Consider the following 17,436-nt stretch of genomic DNA (forward strand, 5'->3'; position numbering starts at 1 on the left):
CACTCCCCGTGCCCTATGTCAGATTCCCGCCTGTACGGTCACATGACAGAAGGGGGAGGAGCGCCAGGAGCCACAGGACGCCCTGGGTTGCCTCAACAAGGGGGAGGAGCACCTTCAGTTCTCCAACCACCACCAAGACAACACATCTTGACCCAGGGAGCAGACAATACATCTTGACCCAGAGAGCCCATTGCATTTGTTGGGGGCAAATGTGTGCTAGCACAGAAGCCCACTCAATGAACTACAGTTACAGCTAAAGGCAACCCTGTATTTCATCATTGTGGTCCCTCTGTGCAGTCTCACATTGGGAGATTAGCAAGCTAGACTACTTTGGCAGCTGGGTGTGAGTGTTATTTGAACAAGGCACGTGATACAGCATTTCCCATAGCATCCTCCCTGTGAGAGTCCACATCAACAGCATAGTGTCTCATGAAGGTGGTCTGGGAAGACCATGCGGCTGTCCAAACATGTTGCGCTCTGGTTGAGTGAGCATGACTCTCCAGAGGGCAGGTCATGTCACTAGACTGGTAAACTACGTGGATTTCTTTGCAGATCCATGACGACAGAGTCTGCGCGGAAAGTGTACATCCCATATGCAGACCTCAAAAACACAAAATCAGATGATCAGCCTTGCAGAGTTGAGAAGACCTGTGTACTAAATATCATAAAGCTCTACAAACATCAAAAGCGTGTAACATTTCCTTAGCCAGAAAGGAAGGGTTGGGAAAAAAACACAGGAAAAACTATGTCCTGACCCAAAAGAAACCTAGAAACCACCCTAGGTCAACGAGGCAGAGCAGTGACAGAGCGAGCAGAGCGAGCAGAGCGAGCGAGCGAGCGTTGATCCCGATTTGGTAAACTGCCCTACCCCCAGACCGCCCTACCCCAAAATGTTCAAGGTTGGAGCAAAGAACCACCTCCAGAACAGCCCCTGGTTTGACTCTGACTGGGCTACTTCTGCAAGGGCCCAGGGACTGAACCTTGTCTTAAAAGAATGGAGGTAGGCTAAGCGAAGAAAACTGAGAAGAAAACACCCAGTTATCTGAGGTGATGGATTCCCAACCTGCAACAAAGCAGAAAAGTCTGTCTAAGAAAATGCCACCAAATAGTCAGGCATTATAGGGCTTAATCTTGTGTTGTCCCCTGGAGGGAGAACGAGCAGTTTTTTTCCCCCTTTGGGGAGGGTGGAAACGTTTCGGTTGATCATGTGGGATAAACCCACAATGGACCTGAGTTTGGTTAGAACCAGAAAACAAGCTGGGCCTGTATTGGCTATTGTAAAGGAAATGCCTATAAGAATGAGGGGGTAATACCCACATATGTAGAAGTGGACACCTCTTTTTTTAACCTTATGTAGGATGTCGTCTGCTCACTAAAATGGTTTAGCCCATCCAGTGGCGTATCTGACAGAGGGACATGGGGGATCAATTGAGCCCGGGCACCCCCAGTGGGTCACATGAGGGCTGCCCGGCGGCAGGCTCCCGGCCCGGCCGCTCTGGCCTACTGGGTGCCCCTCAGCCTGGTACTGCCAGACTGCCTGGGACTGCCACCAGCTGAGTGGGGAACGGTGCAGCGCCCGAGCAGATGTTGCCCCAGGTGCCATTTCCCCCCGATACGCCTCTGAGCCCATCAAATGGGAGAACCTCAATCCTGATTTTGTGTCATTTGGGAGATAAGACACTTGAAGCCGAGAATGGCGTTCCAGGGCTACAGAAGCAGAGACAGACTAAGAGGCTGCATCTATTACATGGCGGGCACCGTTAGTCTGTTGCTTTCCTAAACTGATCCCCTCTAACTGGGTTGCTTTTGCCATTACCCTCGACTCCTTTGGTAGGTCATTCAGGGTAGCGCCCATCCTTTCCCAAAGGTAAATCCGGTAGAGAGACATAGCAGCTGGAAAGTTAGCCACGAGGGACTTCAGTGCTCTCATAAAATAGACCTTTCTGCTGACCAGGTCCAATTTTCTGCCCTCCTTGTTTTAACGGCAAGGGCGTGTTGCCCCTTTGCTCCTAGTGGACCCAGCTGAGTTGGGTTGTGGATGTTATTATTATGCTCCTGTTGTATGAAATAGTATGTTGATGTTTGTTATTAATTACTAACTGTTATTGATTTGTTAACAATGATGTATAATGATTAAGCCTTTAATGAACTGTTGTCTCATGTGGGGCTTGTGTAATTGATATTATTACTGTTTACTTTGTTGTATTATCATGTATTGTTGATGTATTATGATGTGCACCTCCCTGAGCCCTTCGGGGGAGGGCGGTATATAAATTAAATATCAAATCAAATTTTAAAAAATCAAATGTTTAAAGAAAAATTTGCAACCTTCCTTCTGGATTCTATACATTCTCCATATTTCTATTAGATGCCTAAGTCGTAGTCAGATTGCTCCAATTAGCTTTACGTGTATCTAGCAGGCTTTTAGTCCAAGGCAGGGTTATAGGTGTGTCATTGGGGACACCATGACATCCATAACCAGGTCAACTGCCTCCTGAGGGGCAGCCTGAAAGGAAAGGTCCAGGGCTTTGGCCATCCTAATTAACTGCTCTGAAAAGAGATGTAAATCGTCCAGGGGGACACTGCAGAGGATTCCCCAATGGCATCACCGGGAGGAGGGTTTGATGAGACTGACTGTGCGTCGGAGTTCAAATGTCCTGACAGATCGCTCAAGGCAAAATAATCCTCAGAGATTGACCTTCTTGATTGATTAGACCCACAGGGGGCCCTGGGTTGCCTCGACAACGGCAAGACTCTGGTTCTGAAGAGCGCTCTGACATAGATTTTGCCAGGTCCGATTCTTGACGGCTACTAGTCTCATCTTTCCGCAAGTGGAATGGAGAAGAACGCTGCCAACTGCATGACTGGTGGCCGAGAAGAAGCCAGGGAGCGCCAACAGCCTGACAACGATGATCTGGCGTCTTGGTGACTCTGAAGGCTCGAGTGTGGAGACCGTGGGGAACACTGATGCCTCTAAAATGTTGACCTATTGTCCTGGTGACAGGAATGCAACCTACACCTAGGTGAATGTTCCTCCAAAGTCTCACAAATGTCGTGGACTCAAGCTCGAAGTCAGAAAACAGGAGGATCTTCAGTCATAGCCCCATCACCATTGATCCCAAACATGGTGGGGGTGGGGGTGGGGGTCAGGTGGGTAAAACCCATACAGTAGATACCCAGCCCATGGTCCTTGACATCTCAAGGTCCATGGTCCAATGGTCCAAGGTCCAATGGTCCTTGACATCTCAAACTGCAAGATGACGAGGAGGTACAACTGACCCTCCAGGGAGTTTCTGAGGCAGCTGGGCCTCCACATCCTCATCTTCAGAGAAGCGCTTGCCCATTAGTATTTCGAGTGGTTAGTACTGTGAGTGAGAAGAGGGAACAGGTGACCTGGAGGGTGATCCACAGTACTTGGGCTCTGACCCCAAAGTAGAGTGTCTTGGCTGGGAAGAGCATTTGTGTGGTTCCCATGGCTCCTCATGTCTCTTTTTCTTGGATTTCTTCACCAGGCTGAGAGGACCTCAGAAGGTAAGGTGTGGGAACCTGCCGGTATGGGTTCCATAGAGGGGGACCAAATTCTCTTGCTTCCTGAGCAGGGAAATTCCGTGAGGGCGAGGGAATGTTCGTAAAGGACCCCCTTGAGGCAGTAGGCCCGAACGTGACGTACACTTCTTGAAGGAGGCCGAGTTTTTAGACTCCGTATTGATGAAAACGAGAGAAAAAACTATTCGAACGCACACAGCAACAGTGAAGCATGTCTTTCTGCCAAGACGATGAAAGGAGAACAGAGGGAATGGCACTCCTCCTCCTCCTCCTCCCATGTGATGGTTTACATGGAGAAGAGGAGTAAGTGCTCTGCATAGCAGCAGCAACAGAAGAGAAAGAAGCTTTCTGATCTGTCCATGGTTGGCCTGCACATGCACAGTTTAAATGTGGGACGGCCCACGATGATGAAGTACTGTTCTCAGTGATCAGCGTGGTGTAGTGGTTAAGGTGTCAGACTAGGACTTGGGAAACCCAAATTCAAATCCCCACTTTGCCACTGTGAACTTGCTGAGTGACGTTGGGCCAGATCACACTCTCTCAGCCTTGACCCCGGCAAGTATTTGGACGAGGAACCTCCGAGGAACGACAGGGGAGGCAGCTAATGGCAAACCACCTCTGAACGTCTCTTGCCTTGAAAACCCCATAAGTCAGATGTGACTTGAGATCCCTCCCTCCAAAAAGTGACCACGCCGCTCTTATTTTGCAGACTTGAGGCAAAGCCCGTGCCTTTTACTCTACTTGATTTATATAGCCTTCTGGAAATCACATTCGCAACTGATCATACGAATAATCACTCAAATGAGGCCAACAGCCGGCTAGGTCGTTAAACGTCTGGCCTGAATGCTATTTTCCAGTCTAGTGGCCAGGACAGGAAATATAAAGCCAAAAAACCCACAACAACAATCATGTAGTTTATCATTTTCACTATATCTAGAAGGTTTTTTTGGTGGGGGCGGGGGGTAGGGGAAGACAAATGAAACATTATCTTCTCCAGGATGGGGAACGGGCTGCGCGTGCTTTAAGACACTCTGCTGCTATAGAACTTAGAAACAAACCCAACATTGCTCTTCTTTGAAAGAGAATGCCATTTTCTACACACTCAAGATCACTTTTGCTTTTGGGTGGTGTTAATTTAAAAAAATTTTCCCCTCCAAGATAAAGTAATTCTGTGCATGGTTAGAAACAGTGAGGTCTTCAGGATTGTTGAGGGTGTGCGTGTGTGTGCGTGCGTGCATTTGAGTGTGAAGAAAACCTGGAAAGCAGATTTACAATTAATGCCGGGGTGATGGCTCTTGAAACCAGAATTTTTTTTACGATTGCAAATGATGAAGAGATCCAAAGTACTCATCTCCTTCCATTCTTTGCAGATCTCTTTGTCTGAGAACTCAGCACGAACTAGTCTGACTGAGAGGGTTCCAGCATGTATTTGACAGAACTACTTCAGCCTAACAGTGTCTCGGACTCGCATGGCAGACTGCTTATTAAAAATAAAGTAAAAAATTAAAAACCCCTAATATATCAGGATTCTAACTTTGATTTCCTCTTCAGTTTTGTTTTCTGGGCACCCAAATTTCGTTTTAAATGAGAGTGCACAGTTATAAGCTACTGCCCAAATCCAGGCCAGTGAGAGTAAACCTACAGTGTAATGTGTCAAAGAAAGAATACATGCAAAAACTGGAAGGCGGATGTAGTCAGATTTGGACTGGGATCTGCAAGACCCAGGCATAAATCCCCATTTTGCCATGAAGGTTTGGGCAAACCTTCATCTGGTTATGGCCCACCCACCCTGGGAAGGAGGAGGAGAGAGTCCGTCATCCTGTTGTGGCCCACCCACCCAGGGAGGAGGAGGGAGGAAGAGGGGGGGGCTGTCATCTGGTCATGGTCTACCCACCCTAGGGCGATGGGGAGGTAGAAAGCCCAGCATCTGGTTATGGCTCACACACCCTGGGAAGGAGGAGGAGGAAGTCCATCATCTAGTCAAGGCCCACCCACCCTAGGGTGTTGGGGAGATAGGGGGCCTGGTTGTGGCCCACCCACTCTTGGTGGAGGGAGGGGCCGTCACAGCTTCCCTAACCACAGATGGTTACTGTGAGAACATGGACTAGAAACCACAAATGCCACCCTGAGTTCATCTGGAAAAAAAAAAGCTGGATACAAAAGTGAACTAGGCAGATAGGAAGGCCTCATTCAAATCAGGCCAGTCTTGCTATAAAGCAATGTATAACTTGAGTGCAAGAATCAGAAACAGAAGGGCAAAATGAAGCTAAGAGGAGACTTGGATCCAGATTACATTTTCCAGCGGCAGAATGGAACTTCTCACCCTCCCACTCCATGACAACAGAGCAGCCTGCAGCAGGAAGCAGAAATCAGTGGAACCTGCCAACTGAGTTTGGATCCAAACATTACAAATAACGTGCACCGTGCTGTGCGACAGGAGTCTGGAAAACAAGTTCAGCAGAGAAACACAGAGGGATGTTTAGCCTACAGAAGGGGGAGATGCAACCATGCTGTTCCAATGCTGCCAGAGGGAAGAGACTTGTTCAGGGGTCTGCAACCTGCGGCTCTCCAGATGTTCATGAACTACAATTCCCATCAGCCCCTGCCAGCATGGCCAATTGGCCCCACTGCTGTGGGGGGCTGATAATTATAGTCACTGAAGCTAACATCTGGAGGCCTGAGCCCTGAGCAGGCCCTGAGGCAAGAACTACTATTGAGCAGGCTCAAGGAACAGAAAGAGAGATTCAGCTGAGCGTTATGCAAAACCCTCCTGAGTGGTACGACAGGGGGGGGAATCTCACTGGAAACAACTTCAAACTAAGAGACTGGGAAAGTCATCTCTTGGTGGAATACTCAAACTTTGGATCCCCTACATCAGGGGTGTCCAACTGGCGCCCCAGATGTTCATGGACTACGATTCCCATCAGTCCCTGGCAACATGGCCATATGGGAATCATAGTCCATGAACATCTGGGGCGCCAGAGTTGGACACCCCTGCCCTACACTGAGTAGAAATCTGGATGAGATGACATTTAGGTCCCTTTCTAATCCTCAGTCCCCTTTCCAATTCTTTGAATGTTATCTTTTAAAATTATACTAATAGATATACACAAGAATATGGACACATACAGAGATACATACATTGTTCGACTGAAATTTCGAGTACTTTGCAAAAGGCCTTTTTAGTTCAAGGACTGTAAAACTGGAAGCGCCAGCAGACAAAACAAATGGCATGGAGCGAGATGGCGAAAGCCGCAAAGATTGCAGATGGACAGAAGAGAAAGAGAGAGAAAGAAAGGGAACACACAGGAGGAGAGCGTGACTGGGGAAACCGAAAATTCGGGGAGGAAAGAGGGAAGAATCACAACCGATGAAACCGACAGGAACAAAACACACAGGAACTAACTTTCAAAGTCAAACTCAGGGTCACTGAGAGGGCTGCTCAGACCAGAATCTGCAGAAAACAATAAACAAAAAAATAAAAATGAACCAAAAAATATATATCTCTAAACACAAAAATACACTTTTATTTAAAAAAAGGCTACTCAACCAAGAAAAAACAAACTCAACAAAAATGAAAGCAACATAAATAATAATAGTGTGGCTTTTTGGGGAGGGAGGTGGGTGTGTCTTTTTGTGCTACCTTTTTAATGTATGTGGGAGAGGAAGGGTTAGGGCTACAACGTACAGGTCATGAATAGCTTTAGTCATTTGCCCCCCTCCCTTTCCCGAATTCCACAGCAGAACAGAATATATCAATTCTTGATAAACAGAATCTATTTCCTCTATTTGTTCTCATTTTGAAATCAGAGCTGGAACGGAGGCACATATCTCGACATCCCCCCTCCCCAAATGAAACCACTGCCTTTCATAAAGGTCATTGGTGTGGGGTGGGGGCAGAGAAGTTTTTCTTGCTCTCCCTGTGGTGCTTTTAATTTAACAGCTGGGATACTGGGTGGGCCTAGCTTTCCATCTCTCTACTGCAGGTAGTAGACCTTTCTCCTTTGTACCCAGGGAAACTAGAGAGAAAGAAAGAAAGAGAAAGGGGGGGGGGAAGCTACCTTTAAAAAGGCAAAAAAAGAACTTGAAGCAACTATTTCAGCCCAAGAGGCAAGATGGCACAAAGACTCTTTGAGGGCACCAACCACAGGCATCCGGGGGGGGTGTGTGGCGTCCAGGGCAGCACCTGTTCCAGGGGGCCCCCACCCCCTGCACCCCACTTACCAGAACTGCAGAGGAGCCTCACCCATTGGCCTCCCTGCAGGAGCCGGCTCCCTGTTCTCTCAGGAGGCCAGAAACCAGCTTGCAAAGAGGTGGGGGGGGGGGGGGGGGGGGCAGCTGGGCAGAGGAAGGCTAGGGCCAGGTGGCTTGGAGGCGGGGGTGGCTCCACTGCCCTCTCAGGGAGGGTGGTAGGAGCCTGACTTGCAACAATCAATCCCAACCCGGCAAGAGGTGCCCAGCACCCAGGGGGGGAACCACTCACAGGTGCCGAGGTGGGGTTGCTGCAGCATGCTATGGACAGGCCAGGTGTGGGGGGACCCTGGGAGGACCGTCCTGGCATTACATGCTTCAATACGCCAAAATGGCATCGCCTGCAAACATGGAGTTTACATGGGTTATCCTATGTCCCCATTGATGGTGATGCCACTGCAGCACTGGCATAGCTCCCACCACACTTTCGTTGCCCGTTACACCCATGAATGAGAGAGGCATGCCATATTAGTCTGCAATAGAGCGGTTAGATTTGAATCCAGCAGCACCAAGATTGGGGGGGGGGGTCAAAGTTTTGTGAGTAAAAGCAGGTATCTGAGAAAGGGAACTTTAAATCTCAAAAGCTTATGCCCCAAAATCTTGTTGGCCGCTGGATTCCAATCGACCTGTCACTATAGATAGGACCTGAGAGATTTCTGAATAGGAAATTCCACTGTTCCTTAAAAGCAACTGTGGTGGTTTACATCACTGGTAAAGTACTCCCCCATCTGCTTTTTTTCCTAAGACATATCCCACCTCCTTCCTCAAGTTGCCATTTGCTTCAAGTTGCCATTTGCTTCAAAGCTTGCAGGGCAGCTTTGGTTGCTGTGTGTGTGTATGTGTGACTTAAGTAGGGAAAGCAGCAAAGAGTGAAGGGTTAACCTGCTTTCTGCCAACACCATCCACCTGATCCTTCTTCTCTCCCCACTGGCGGAGAAAAGGGTACTTTTCCAAGGCACATCTTGCTTGGCCCCATGAATGGCAGGTCTGTGCGTTTGAGAGGGGTGGGAAGCATAGCAAACCTCAAGCAAACCAAGTCCAGTAGCCAGATAACATGAGAGGGCTCATTCCCCCCACATGCAGAATGAAAATGCACTTTCAGAGCTGCTTTCGGTGCTCTTTGGAAGCTGTGGCTTGAATAGCAAAACCCACTTGCAAACAGTTGTGAAAGTGTTTTGAAAATGCATTATTCTGCATGTGCGGAAGGGGCCTTAGATTAGGGAGGAAAAATCCAGTAAATTGCTTCCGACAACAGTTTTGGTAGTTATGTTTTTTTACAGCCCATAATGTACCACAGCAAGCAGATCGACAAGGGTCAAAATGATCCCTTTTGCTTGGAAGCCAAGGGGTTTGAGGCCTTTGGCGTATAGACCAACAAGAAAAATGGATCTCATGGATCTGGTCTTCTAGCAGTGGTTCTCTCCTCCAACCCACCTGGGATAAAGTCAGCTTTTTCTTTCTTTGAGTTTCTCAAACTGGGGTCTGCTTCAGAATGCAGAGTACAAAAACAATTATTTTGATTTGGACGAAGCAGAAGAAAACCACAAGGTTACTGCGAGTTTTTCGCTTTTGCTTATCAAATGACCAGCCTCAGTTTAAACCACTCCCCCCACACCCCGGCTATTTTTTTGGCACCTTGGCTACACGGGAATAATTCTTTCTGCAGTAACCTCAGAGGCTTTGCTGTCTGTCTTGCTGCTGGTTCGGTTTAAGTCTGCCTGAATCTCTGGACCGAATTCTGCCAAGAATCAGAAGCAAAACTGAAACCCTAGGCAGTTCTGGAAACACCATTCGGGGAAGAGGACAGGAACTGGGCAGGTGAGAAAGGAGATCCAGAAGAAACCGTGAATCACAGTCTGCTCCTCAAGGCTCAGATTTTTCACGGCTTAGAAGTTGTAAATATCAGGAGAAAGACATGATGGAGACATATAGAATGTCAATCTGAATGCTGGCTACCCTGGGTGTGTAACGGAGACCCACCGGCTGCTTCTAAGACACAGGTGTCAAACTCGCAGCCCTCCAGATGTTATGGACTACAGTTCCCATCATCCCCTGCCAGCATGGTGCTGGCAGGGGATGATGGGAAGGCTATGATCATATAACTTTATCTGGAAGAAGCGATAGTTGTTTACGGTGTTCTAAGAGACCATTCTTGTTGCTTTTGCTAATGTGCGCGTGGAGAGAAGCAAGGGCCCCCATGCCTCCTGTGTCTTTCAGCACGCACACTAAGAGGAGCAGTGCAAAGAAAAGCGAGGAAGATTCCTCCTCTTCTTATCATGTGGCTACGCTGTCACCTCCTGTCACATGCTGACAACTCCGTGGGTTTCATACTGGCAGGGGGGTTCTGGAAAGGCTGCTGTTCTAGAGATATAACTGTGCCAGCCTCCAGATATCACAGTCTTTTTGATATCACAAGCCCGTCTCGGGGCAGAATGATGAACATGCTAGAAGAGAAGCAGAAGGCTAGTAGTGCACACATTTGGGATGATCAGCTGTTATTAAGCTCAAAGATGGAAAGAAGAATCTAAAAGACCTCCAAGTGGTTTTGAGATCTCATTTTGGGATCTGGCCGCTACCTGGTGGAACAGACTTCCAAGGGAGATCAGGGCCCTGCAGGACCTGCAGAGTTTCCGAAGGGGCTGTAAGACGGACCTGTTCCACCAGGCATTTGGCCAGCCTGGTTAAATACATCGCTGCCATTTCATCTGGCCTCCTGTGGGCATAATGGTAGGGAGGGTGGGAGGGTGGAACGCCATCTGACGTTGTACGGTTCTGGGTTTTATTGCTGCTGATCAGTTTTATGTTACATTTTAAGCTGTTTTTATCATTGTTGTTCACTGCCCTGAGCCCCTAGGCCGTGGTGGCGAACCTTTGGCACTCCAGATGTTTTGGACTACAATTCCCATCAGCCCCTGCCAGCATGGCTAAGTGGCCATGCTGGCAGGGCTTGATGGGAATCTGTAGTCCCAAAACATCTGGAGTGCAAGCTGTCTAGATACTCAGAGTCACACGCCCTGAGGGGGGGGGAGAGCGGTTTAGAAGAAATCCACATGCAATAAAAAGAAATATGAATAAATAAAATTTGTTAACTTGCTACTGGCAAGGGTCCATTCTACCAGTGGCGTAGTGAGGGGGAGTGTGTGTGTGTGTGTGTGTGTGGGGGGGGGGGGGCTGGAGTCCTAGGCACCACTTCCTGGATATGTATTGCGGGACCATGCCTGGACCCCTCTCACAACTGCTCCCTGCCCCTGAACTCCCTGCGGAGTTCAGGACAGGGAAACTGGAGTAATGTGGGGTGAGGTGGCACCCTAGAAGGAGTGTAAAGTCCGAGGCTGTTTTATACAACTGCTTCATTATGTTGTTTCCCTATGTGGCTGGCTGGTAGCTTGAAGGTAGAAAACGGGATAATTCTCCCTGTTGGGCTGTTTTAAAAACATGTTTTAGAAATATGGTAAAGTTCCTTGTTTTAGGAAAGTATCCTTCTTTTGATTTCTAGAAACAAAATGAAGTATTTGAAAGTACTAAGTATTTGACTGGCAGTCAATTAGAGGAGAAGTAGTTGTTTCTGTTGGCAGCAGATGAGAGGACTGGCTACATTGAGTTTAAATTATGGACAGAAAGATACCAGATGGAAATTAGGAACTTTTTTTTACAGTAAGAGTTTTTTACAGTAACAGAGAAATCATTAATGCCCCTCACTGGGAATGCCCGATGCGCCCCTAAGTTGTGCCCTTGGCCCATTAGGCGCAATTCCACTGTTTGAATCCCACCACTATGGGAACCTGTTACTAAAATGTTTGGATCCCACCACTGGTCCTGTCCCCCTTGGCATCATTTTACTTGCCTCCATCCCCTGTAGCTGCCACTCCCCCTCATGCTACTGGACAGTAATGCAGCAATTAGGGCTAAAAAGGCTGGAAAAAATTTCCGGAAACGGCTTGGGAGGTTCAAAGGCAGCCATGGGAAGGGGGTGAAGCAAGGAAAGTGTCAGGAAATCTGCCATGCAGATGCCCCATCGCTGCCGCATATACCTCTGCGCTCACAGCTGAAGCAAATGTTACAGAAAGAACCGGCACCGTATAAAAGGAGACCCTGCCGCACAGACTGAACAGACAGAAAGAGATCGCCACGTTCGCATTTGTGTTGTGCCAACGCTTCTGCAGTTTTGCAAGGAACGGGGCGTTTTCAGCATCCTGGGTGGCAGAAGACGGCGTCTGAGGCACATAAAACGTGGGAGGAAAGAAATGCTTGTTGATGCAGAAGACTGTTTTCCCCCACAGCCCTGCAGACCCTACACGGCATGTTTGCAAATGTCTCTGCCCTCTGGAAGCAGGGCTAGAGGGAGGAAAAATTAAATCCCTACACCAAGGGAAATTGAAATGTGCTCTATAAACCATGTAAATTAAATGCATTTGCCCCCAATCACATTTCATGTCACAGTTTTTGCTCGGTTGGCATAAATTATTTGTGGGGGGGATTAGAGGGCAAAAGAGCGCCCCCAAGCCTCACCTGACTGACATTGGAAAACTTATTCAACCTCTGCTTTTGGCACCTGAGATTTAGCCAGGAACGGCTGTGATCTCTGTGATCGAGGAAGCTCCCTGTTCAGCAGGGGCGTGTAGTAGCCTGGAGCAGAGCCAGCCCTGGGCAAAGAGCCCTGGAGTTGGTTACATGGGCGGGCCCTCCTACGACCAAATTTTTTGGCACCAGGACATTGGTGCCTGCAGGGGATGCATTTTTAGACATATCAGCACCAACATTTCAGCATATCATCAGGAGACTGTCCTTATGCTACTCCCCAAGTTTGGTGAGGTTTGGTTCAAGGAATCCAAAGTTATGGACTCCCAAAGGGGGTGCCCCTATCCCCCATTGTTTCCAATGGGAGCCTAATAGAGGAGATGGGGGCTACAGTTTTCAGGTTACATAGCTTTGCCCCTGATTAAACTGCACCAAACTCCTGAGGCACAATACATCAGGAAGTCTCCTGATGAGTCCCTGGTTTTGAGACTGTGCCTTCGATACCTCCACAGCCTGCAACCATGGACAGCAATACAGAAGGCAATGCGGCACACAAAGATTCTTGGAGGCAAATTTCTCTGGGATGTTCCTGCAGGGGGGTGCTTTTGAATGTATCGGCACCAAGAATTTCGGAATTTATCATCTGGAAACTGTGTATGGGACCCCCCCAAGTTTGAGTGCGGTTTGGTTTAGGGGTCCAAAGTTCACCGGACCACTCCAAAGGGTGCCCAATCTCATTCTTGCTGGGGAGATGGGGCTGCCGCTCAGGTCCAGCTTTGGCCCCCTGATAAACTGCACCAAAACGGAGAACATCAGATGATACCCTGGTACAATTAACAACACCCTGCAGGCTATCAAAGTGCCCAGAATCTTTATTAACTACTGTCGTACTGTCAATGAGAGGGATTACCTTCAAAGAAGTCCTGGCGATCTCAAGCTCGAGGAACCTCATAAAGAGACTGCCCTAAGTGAGTACCCCCCAAATTGTGGGTGCAGTTTGGTTCAGGGGCCGAAGTTATGGTTCAAGGCTGCTGGCCCCCATCTCCTTGGCTGGGTGACAGTGGGGATGAGAACACCTTTGGGAGTCCATAACTGGACTCCTTGAACCAAGCCTCCGCAAACTTGGAGTAGCATAAGGGCAATACTCCTGATGATACGCTGGGGGGTGTGGTGCAGATGGCCTGAAAACTGCGCCCCTGCAGACAAATGGAAAACCACTAAAATGCCCAAAACTGAACCCAGCCATTTTGGTGCTGCAGGTGATGCCCTGGGCAGCTGCCCACCCTGCCCAATGGGCATTACGCCAGTGCTGTTCAGGTGCAGTCAACCTCTGAATCCCAGTGCCAGGAGGCAACATGGAGGCCTTGGTCTCCATGCCCTCTTGTGGGGCTCCCAAAGGAACATAAGAACAAGCCAGCTGGATCAGACCAGAGTCCATCTAGTCCAGCTCTCTGCTACCACAGTGGCCTGGGTGCCCTTTGAGACTCACCTGCAGAGGAGAGGTGAAAGCAATGGCCTTCTGCTGCTGCTGCTTAACTCTGCCTGAGCACCTGGTCTGCTAAAGGCATTTGCAATCTCAGATCAAGAAGGATCAAGATTGGTGGCCTCGTCGACTTCTCCTCCATAAAGTCTCATTCAGCCACTTCAAAGCTATCAGGTTAGTGACCATCCTGCCACCTCCCACTGCTTGGCAGCATATTTCCAAACACCAATCACATGTTGCATTGAAAGTGTTTCCTTTTATTAGACCTAATTCTTCCCTCCAGCATTTTCAATGGATGCCCCCTGGTTCTAGTATTGTGAGAAAGAGAGAAAAATGTCTCTCTGTCCAGCATTTTTCTACCCATGCATGGTACATAGACTTCAATCCCAGCATCCCCCCCCCTCAGACGTCTCCTCTCCAAACTAAAGAGTCCCAAACACTGCAGCCTCTCCCTCATAGGGAAGGCGCTCCAGTCCCTTCCAGAGGAACTGATAGGGCACAGAGTGAGATAGAATGCTGGACTAGATGGACCACTGGTCTCGTCCAGTAGGACTGTTCTGATCTTTCTGTGTTCTTGGAAGTTTGCTTATATTAAAGAAGAGCTGGTTTTTACATCCCATTTTTCTCTGCCCTTAAGGAGTCCCAATTACAGCCACCTTCTCTTCCCCACCCCACAAGAGACACCTTGTTAGGTAGGTGGGACTGAAAGAGTTCGGAGAGAATTGTTACTGGTTTGAGGTCACCCAGCAGGCTTTATGTGGAAGAGCGGGGAATCAAACCCGGTTCTCCAGATCAGAGTCCACCGCTCTTAACCACTACACCCCAAGTTGAATTTCTGCATCTAATTCCGCATCCTGCTATTTCTCCCGTGCAATCACAAAAGAAAGCCTGCCTCAACTTGCTTCCCTAAAACTGAAAACTGCCATAAATTTATTTTTAAGCATCTAGGTGTTAACATATGATTTCGTATTGACACAGTGCATGAAACAAGCAGAGCTGCATAAAGTGAGTGCTCCCAGGAGACGGAGTTTCTTGATGACAGGGAAAAGAGCTGGGTGTTTTCGTCTCATGATCTGGAAGAATGGTGGCGTACTGACCTTTCAGAATGCCAAATCCAGTGGCCGTTAAAGAAGGAAGACAGGAAGACCCTTTGCTGTCAATGCGCTAAGAATTGGCATGGGAATAGAAACCTACTCTGATTAAAAAATCCCACCATGGTAATTCATATTCAGCACTGAGACAATTAGTTGAAATAGGGCAACATAACGTAATTTATCCTGCGTTTATCACAACCTTGCGTAATCTGGACTTGGTTTGGTTGTCACTGGAAGGGAGAAAGGACCATCTGGACATTGGAAAACCGATTCCAGCCTTCCTGTCCGGCTTTGACAGGTATAACTGGAACGCTTTTGCGGTCCTAAGGATCAGAATCTTGCTTTCCTTGCTGAAAAGCTGAAATTTGCAGGAAGCTGGGTTCTGTGGCCAGTGCATTAATTCCACAGACTTTTTGCAACCCAACTTGTGACACACACATAAATGGACACACACAGTCATGCAATGATTACAGATGTGGTCCCGTGGCCGGAAGTCACCGCGGGCCTCTTCGCACGCATGTGATTGTGGCACCACTGTAAAAGATGGCCACGTCTTCCCATCTCAGCTGCAGTCAGCATTGCAAGTCAGAAAAGACGATGAGTCTACGCCCAACCCCCTCACCCACACTAGCTGCTGCTGGAGATGGACAAGTCTTTCTTACAAGCCCCCTAAGTGAAACACTGTGGGGCAAGGGGAATGCAACCCGGTTTACCACAAGTCTAGAGTGATAAGCCTCATCTCCACGGGATCATGGGTGGTGGGGAAGCGATCTCTACGGTGTTCAGCATGCACTTGATCCTTGGCTCAGAGTCTTTTCGTTTACTTAGGAGGAGAAAGAAGGGGAAGCAAAGCAGAAAGAGATTTCAGCTGCACGGGCCCAGTTATGCTTAGTGCTATGTCACCGGTGCTCAATCATTCTGGCAGCAAGAAAAGTTGAACAGTAAAAGCTGCAAAAACTATAGTTTACTTGTGCAGTCCTTCAAAAGCTCCCCGAGTCCGAAAGCTGAAACACACTTAACTAAAGAATTCAGAATTAAGTTAATTCAGAATTTAGAATTAAATTAATTCAGAATTCAAATGAGAGACATATTTGTACTCAGAAGGGTGCAAGTCATTGTTCTTGGGGTACTTTCTGGTTTGTAAGGAGGCAAGTCCTGAGCACAGACTCACTCAGAGACAGAAGGTAGACTCCTCTGAGTGTCTGCTACATGTCTGAATTGGAAATAGTTGCATGATCCAGTCGGGTCCCACACAAGGACAAGGACAAATTTGCTCAGCTCTGCCAAAGACAGTTCGAGAGGAGGTATGTTGGAGCAGTAAATCAAGCAGAGAGACTGCAGACAGCATCCTCTGCATGAATTAACTGATGCTGTTCTGTTCTCTTGTGGCCCACACAATTTGGGAATTACTGATCCAAGGTAGTTGCTGTTACCACGTCTCATGGTGCTGAATTCCATAATTTCACTTGATATTTATTTTTATTTTACACTGTTTATATTGCTATACATTTCACTTCCCTGCACATAAAGACAGCTTAAAATGGAAGATTGAGGGGGGAAATGATATACACACACATACCCCAAACAAAACCCCAGCAATGTCAGTACTCAAAAATAATCCTTAAAGGTAAAGAAATAGTGGGAGAACAAGCTAATAATACAGCAGCAGTTCAGGTAATTCGGTATCCAGCTCCCCCCAATAAAGGTAAGGCTTATAATGTATGAACTGTGAAGGTCGAAAAAGCAAACTTTTTTTATTTTCTCCTTAACCAACTGCAAATCAACTTTCTAGGCTTATACCAAATTCTATATTGAGGACATATTTCTCCCTATCCACTTTCCTCATACAATTCACAATTCTATAATGCAGATCCCAAGATGTCTCTTCAACAGAGGTCCTTGTGTCCTAGTCTTGGAAATCTTCCAATAACTTTTTGCTTGGGTTAGTTTTACTTGGAGGTTCAACCTGGTTGGCATTTTTTTTTTAGCACTGGTGACAATTTAGCAATTCAACATGGGGAATTTTATTGCTATATTTATTCTCCTTATTGCTTTTCAGTTCCTAAAACACCCCCAGCTGCCATCTGCGCCAGAAATACAGAGCAGACACCAAGCCTTTTAAACTCTTACCTGTCTGGCTTGCTGTCCGGGAAAGCAGTAAGGAAGCAGGAGGGAGAAAAGACAAATGTGAGGATTAGCAAGGGAGTGGTAGATATAGGGACCTATACCCAGCCCTCCCCTAGTACCCCCTTACAAAAACCAAGAATCTTAGCCAGTTTGGAAAAATTATCTCCTTTCCCAGGCTTGGCTGAACTAGCCAAGTTGATTCAGGTTTCTATAATTTCAGGGCTAGACTACTACAGTGTGGTCTGTGTGGGGCCACCCCTAAAACTAGCTGCAAGCTACAATGTGGGCCAAACAGGACAGTTTGCCTCCTGGCAGAGGCGGAGCTACTAGGGGAAGGCGGGGTTTGGGGAGTTACCTGAAGCATGCCTTGGGGGGGCAGAAAGGTACCGCCCCCCCCATGACACCCCCCCACACTTA

At 47.9% G+C, this 17,436-nt stretch overlaps 1 protein-coding gene across 1 annotated transcript in view; it reads right to left on the reverse strand.

The window, feature by feature from the left end:
• The window catches only part of PTPRS (protein tyrosine phosphatase receptor type S), a 362,151-nt gene that overhangs the window by 46,329 nt on the left and 298,386 nt on the right, over nucleotides 1–17,436 (reverse strand). Inside the window, 4 exon segments of the mRNA XM_048496069.1 lie at nucleotides 4,302–4,312; nucleotides 15,619–15,645; nucleotides 15,648–15,715; nucleotides 17,023–17,034. Of these exon segments, the coding sequence (XP_048352026.1) occupies nucleotides 4,302–4,312; nucleotides 15,619–15,645; nucleotides 15,648–15,715; nucleotides 17,023–17,034 (118 nt within the window).

Source organism: Sphaerodactylus townsendi, linkage group LG05, assembly GCF_021028975.2.
Source record: "Sphaerodactylus townsendi isolate TG3544 linkage group LG05, MPM_Stown_v2.3, whole genome shotgun sequence".
NCBI classification, from domain to species: domain Eukaryota; kingdom Metazoa; phylum Chordata; class Lepidosauria; order Squamata; family Sphaerodactylidae; genus Sphaerodactylus; species Sphaerodactylus townsendi.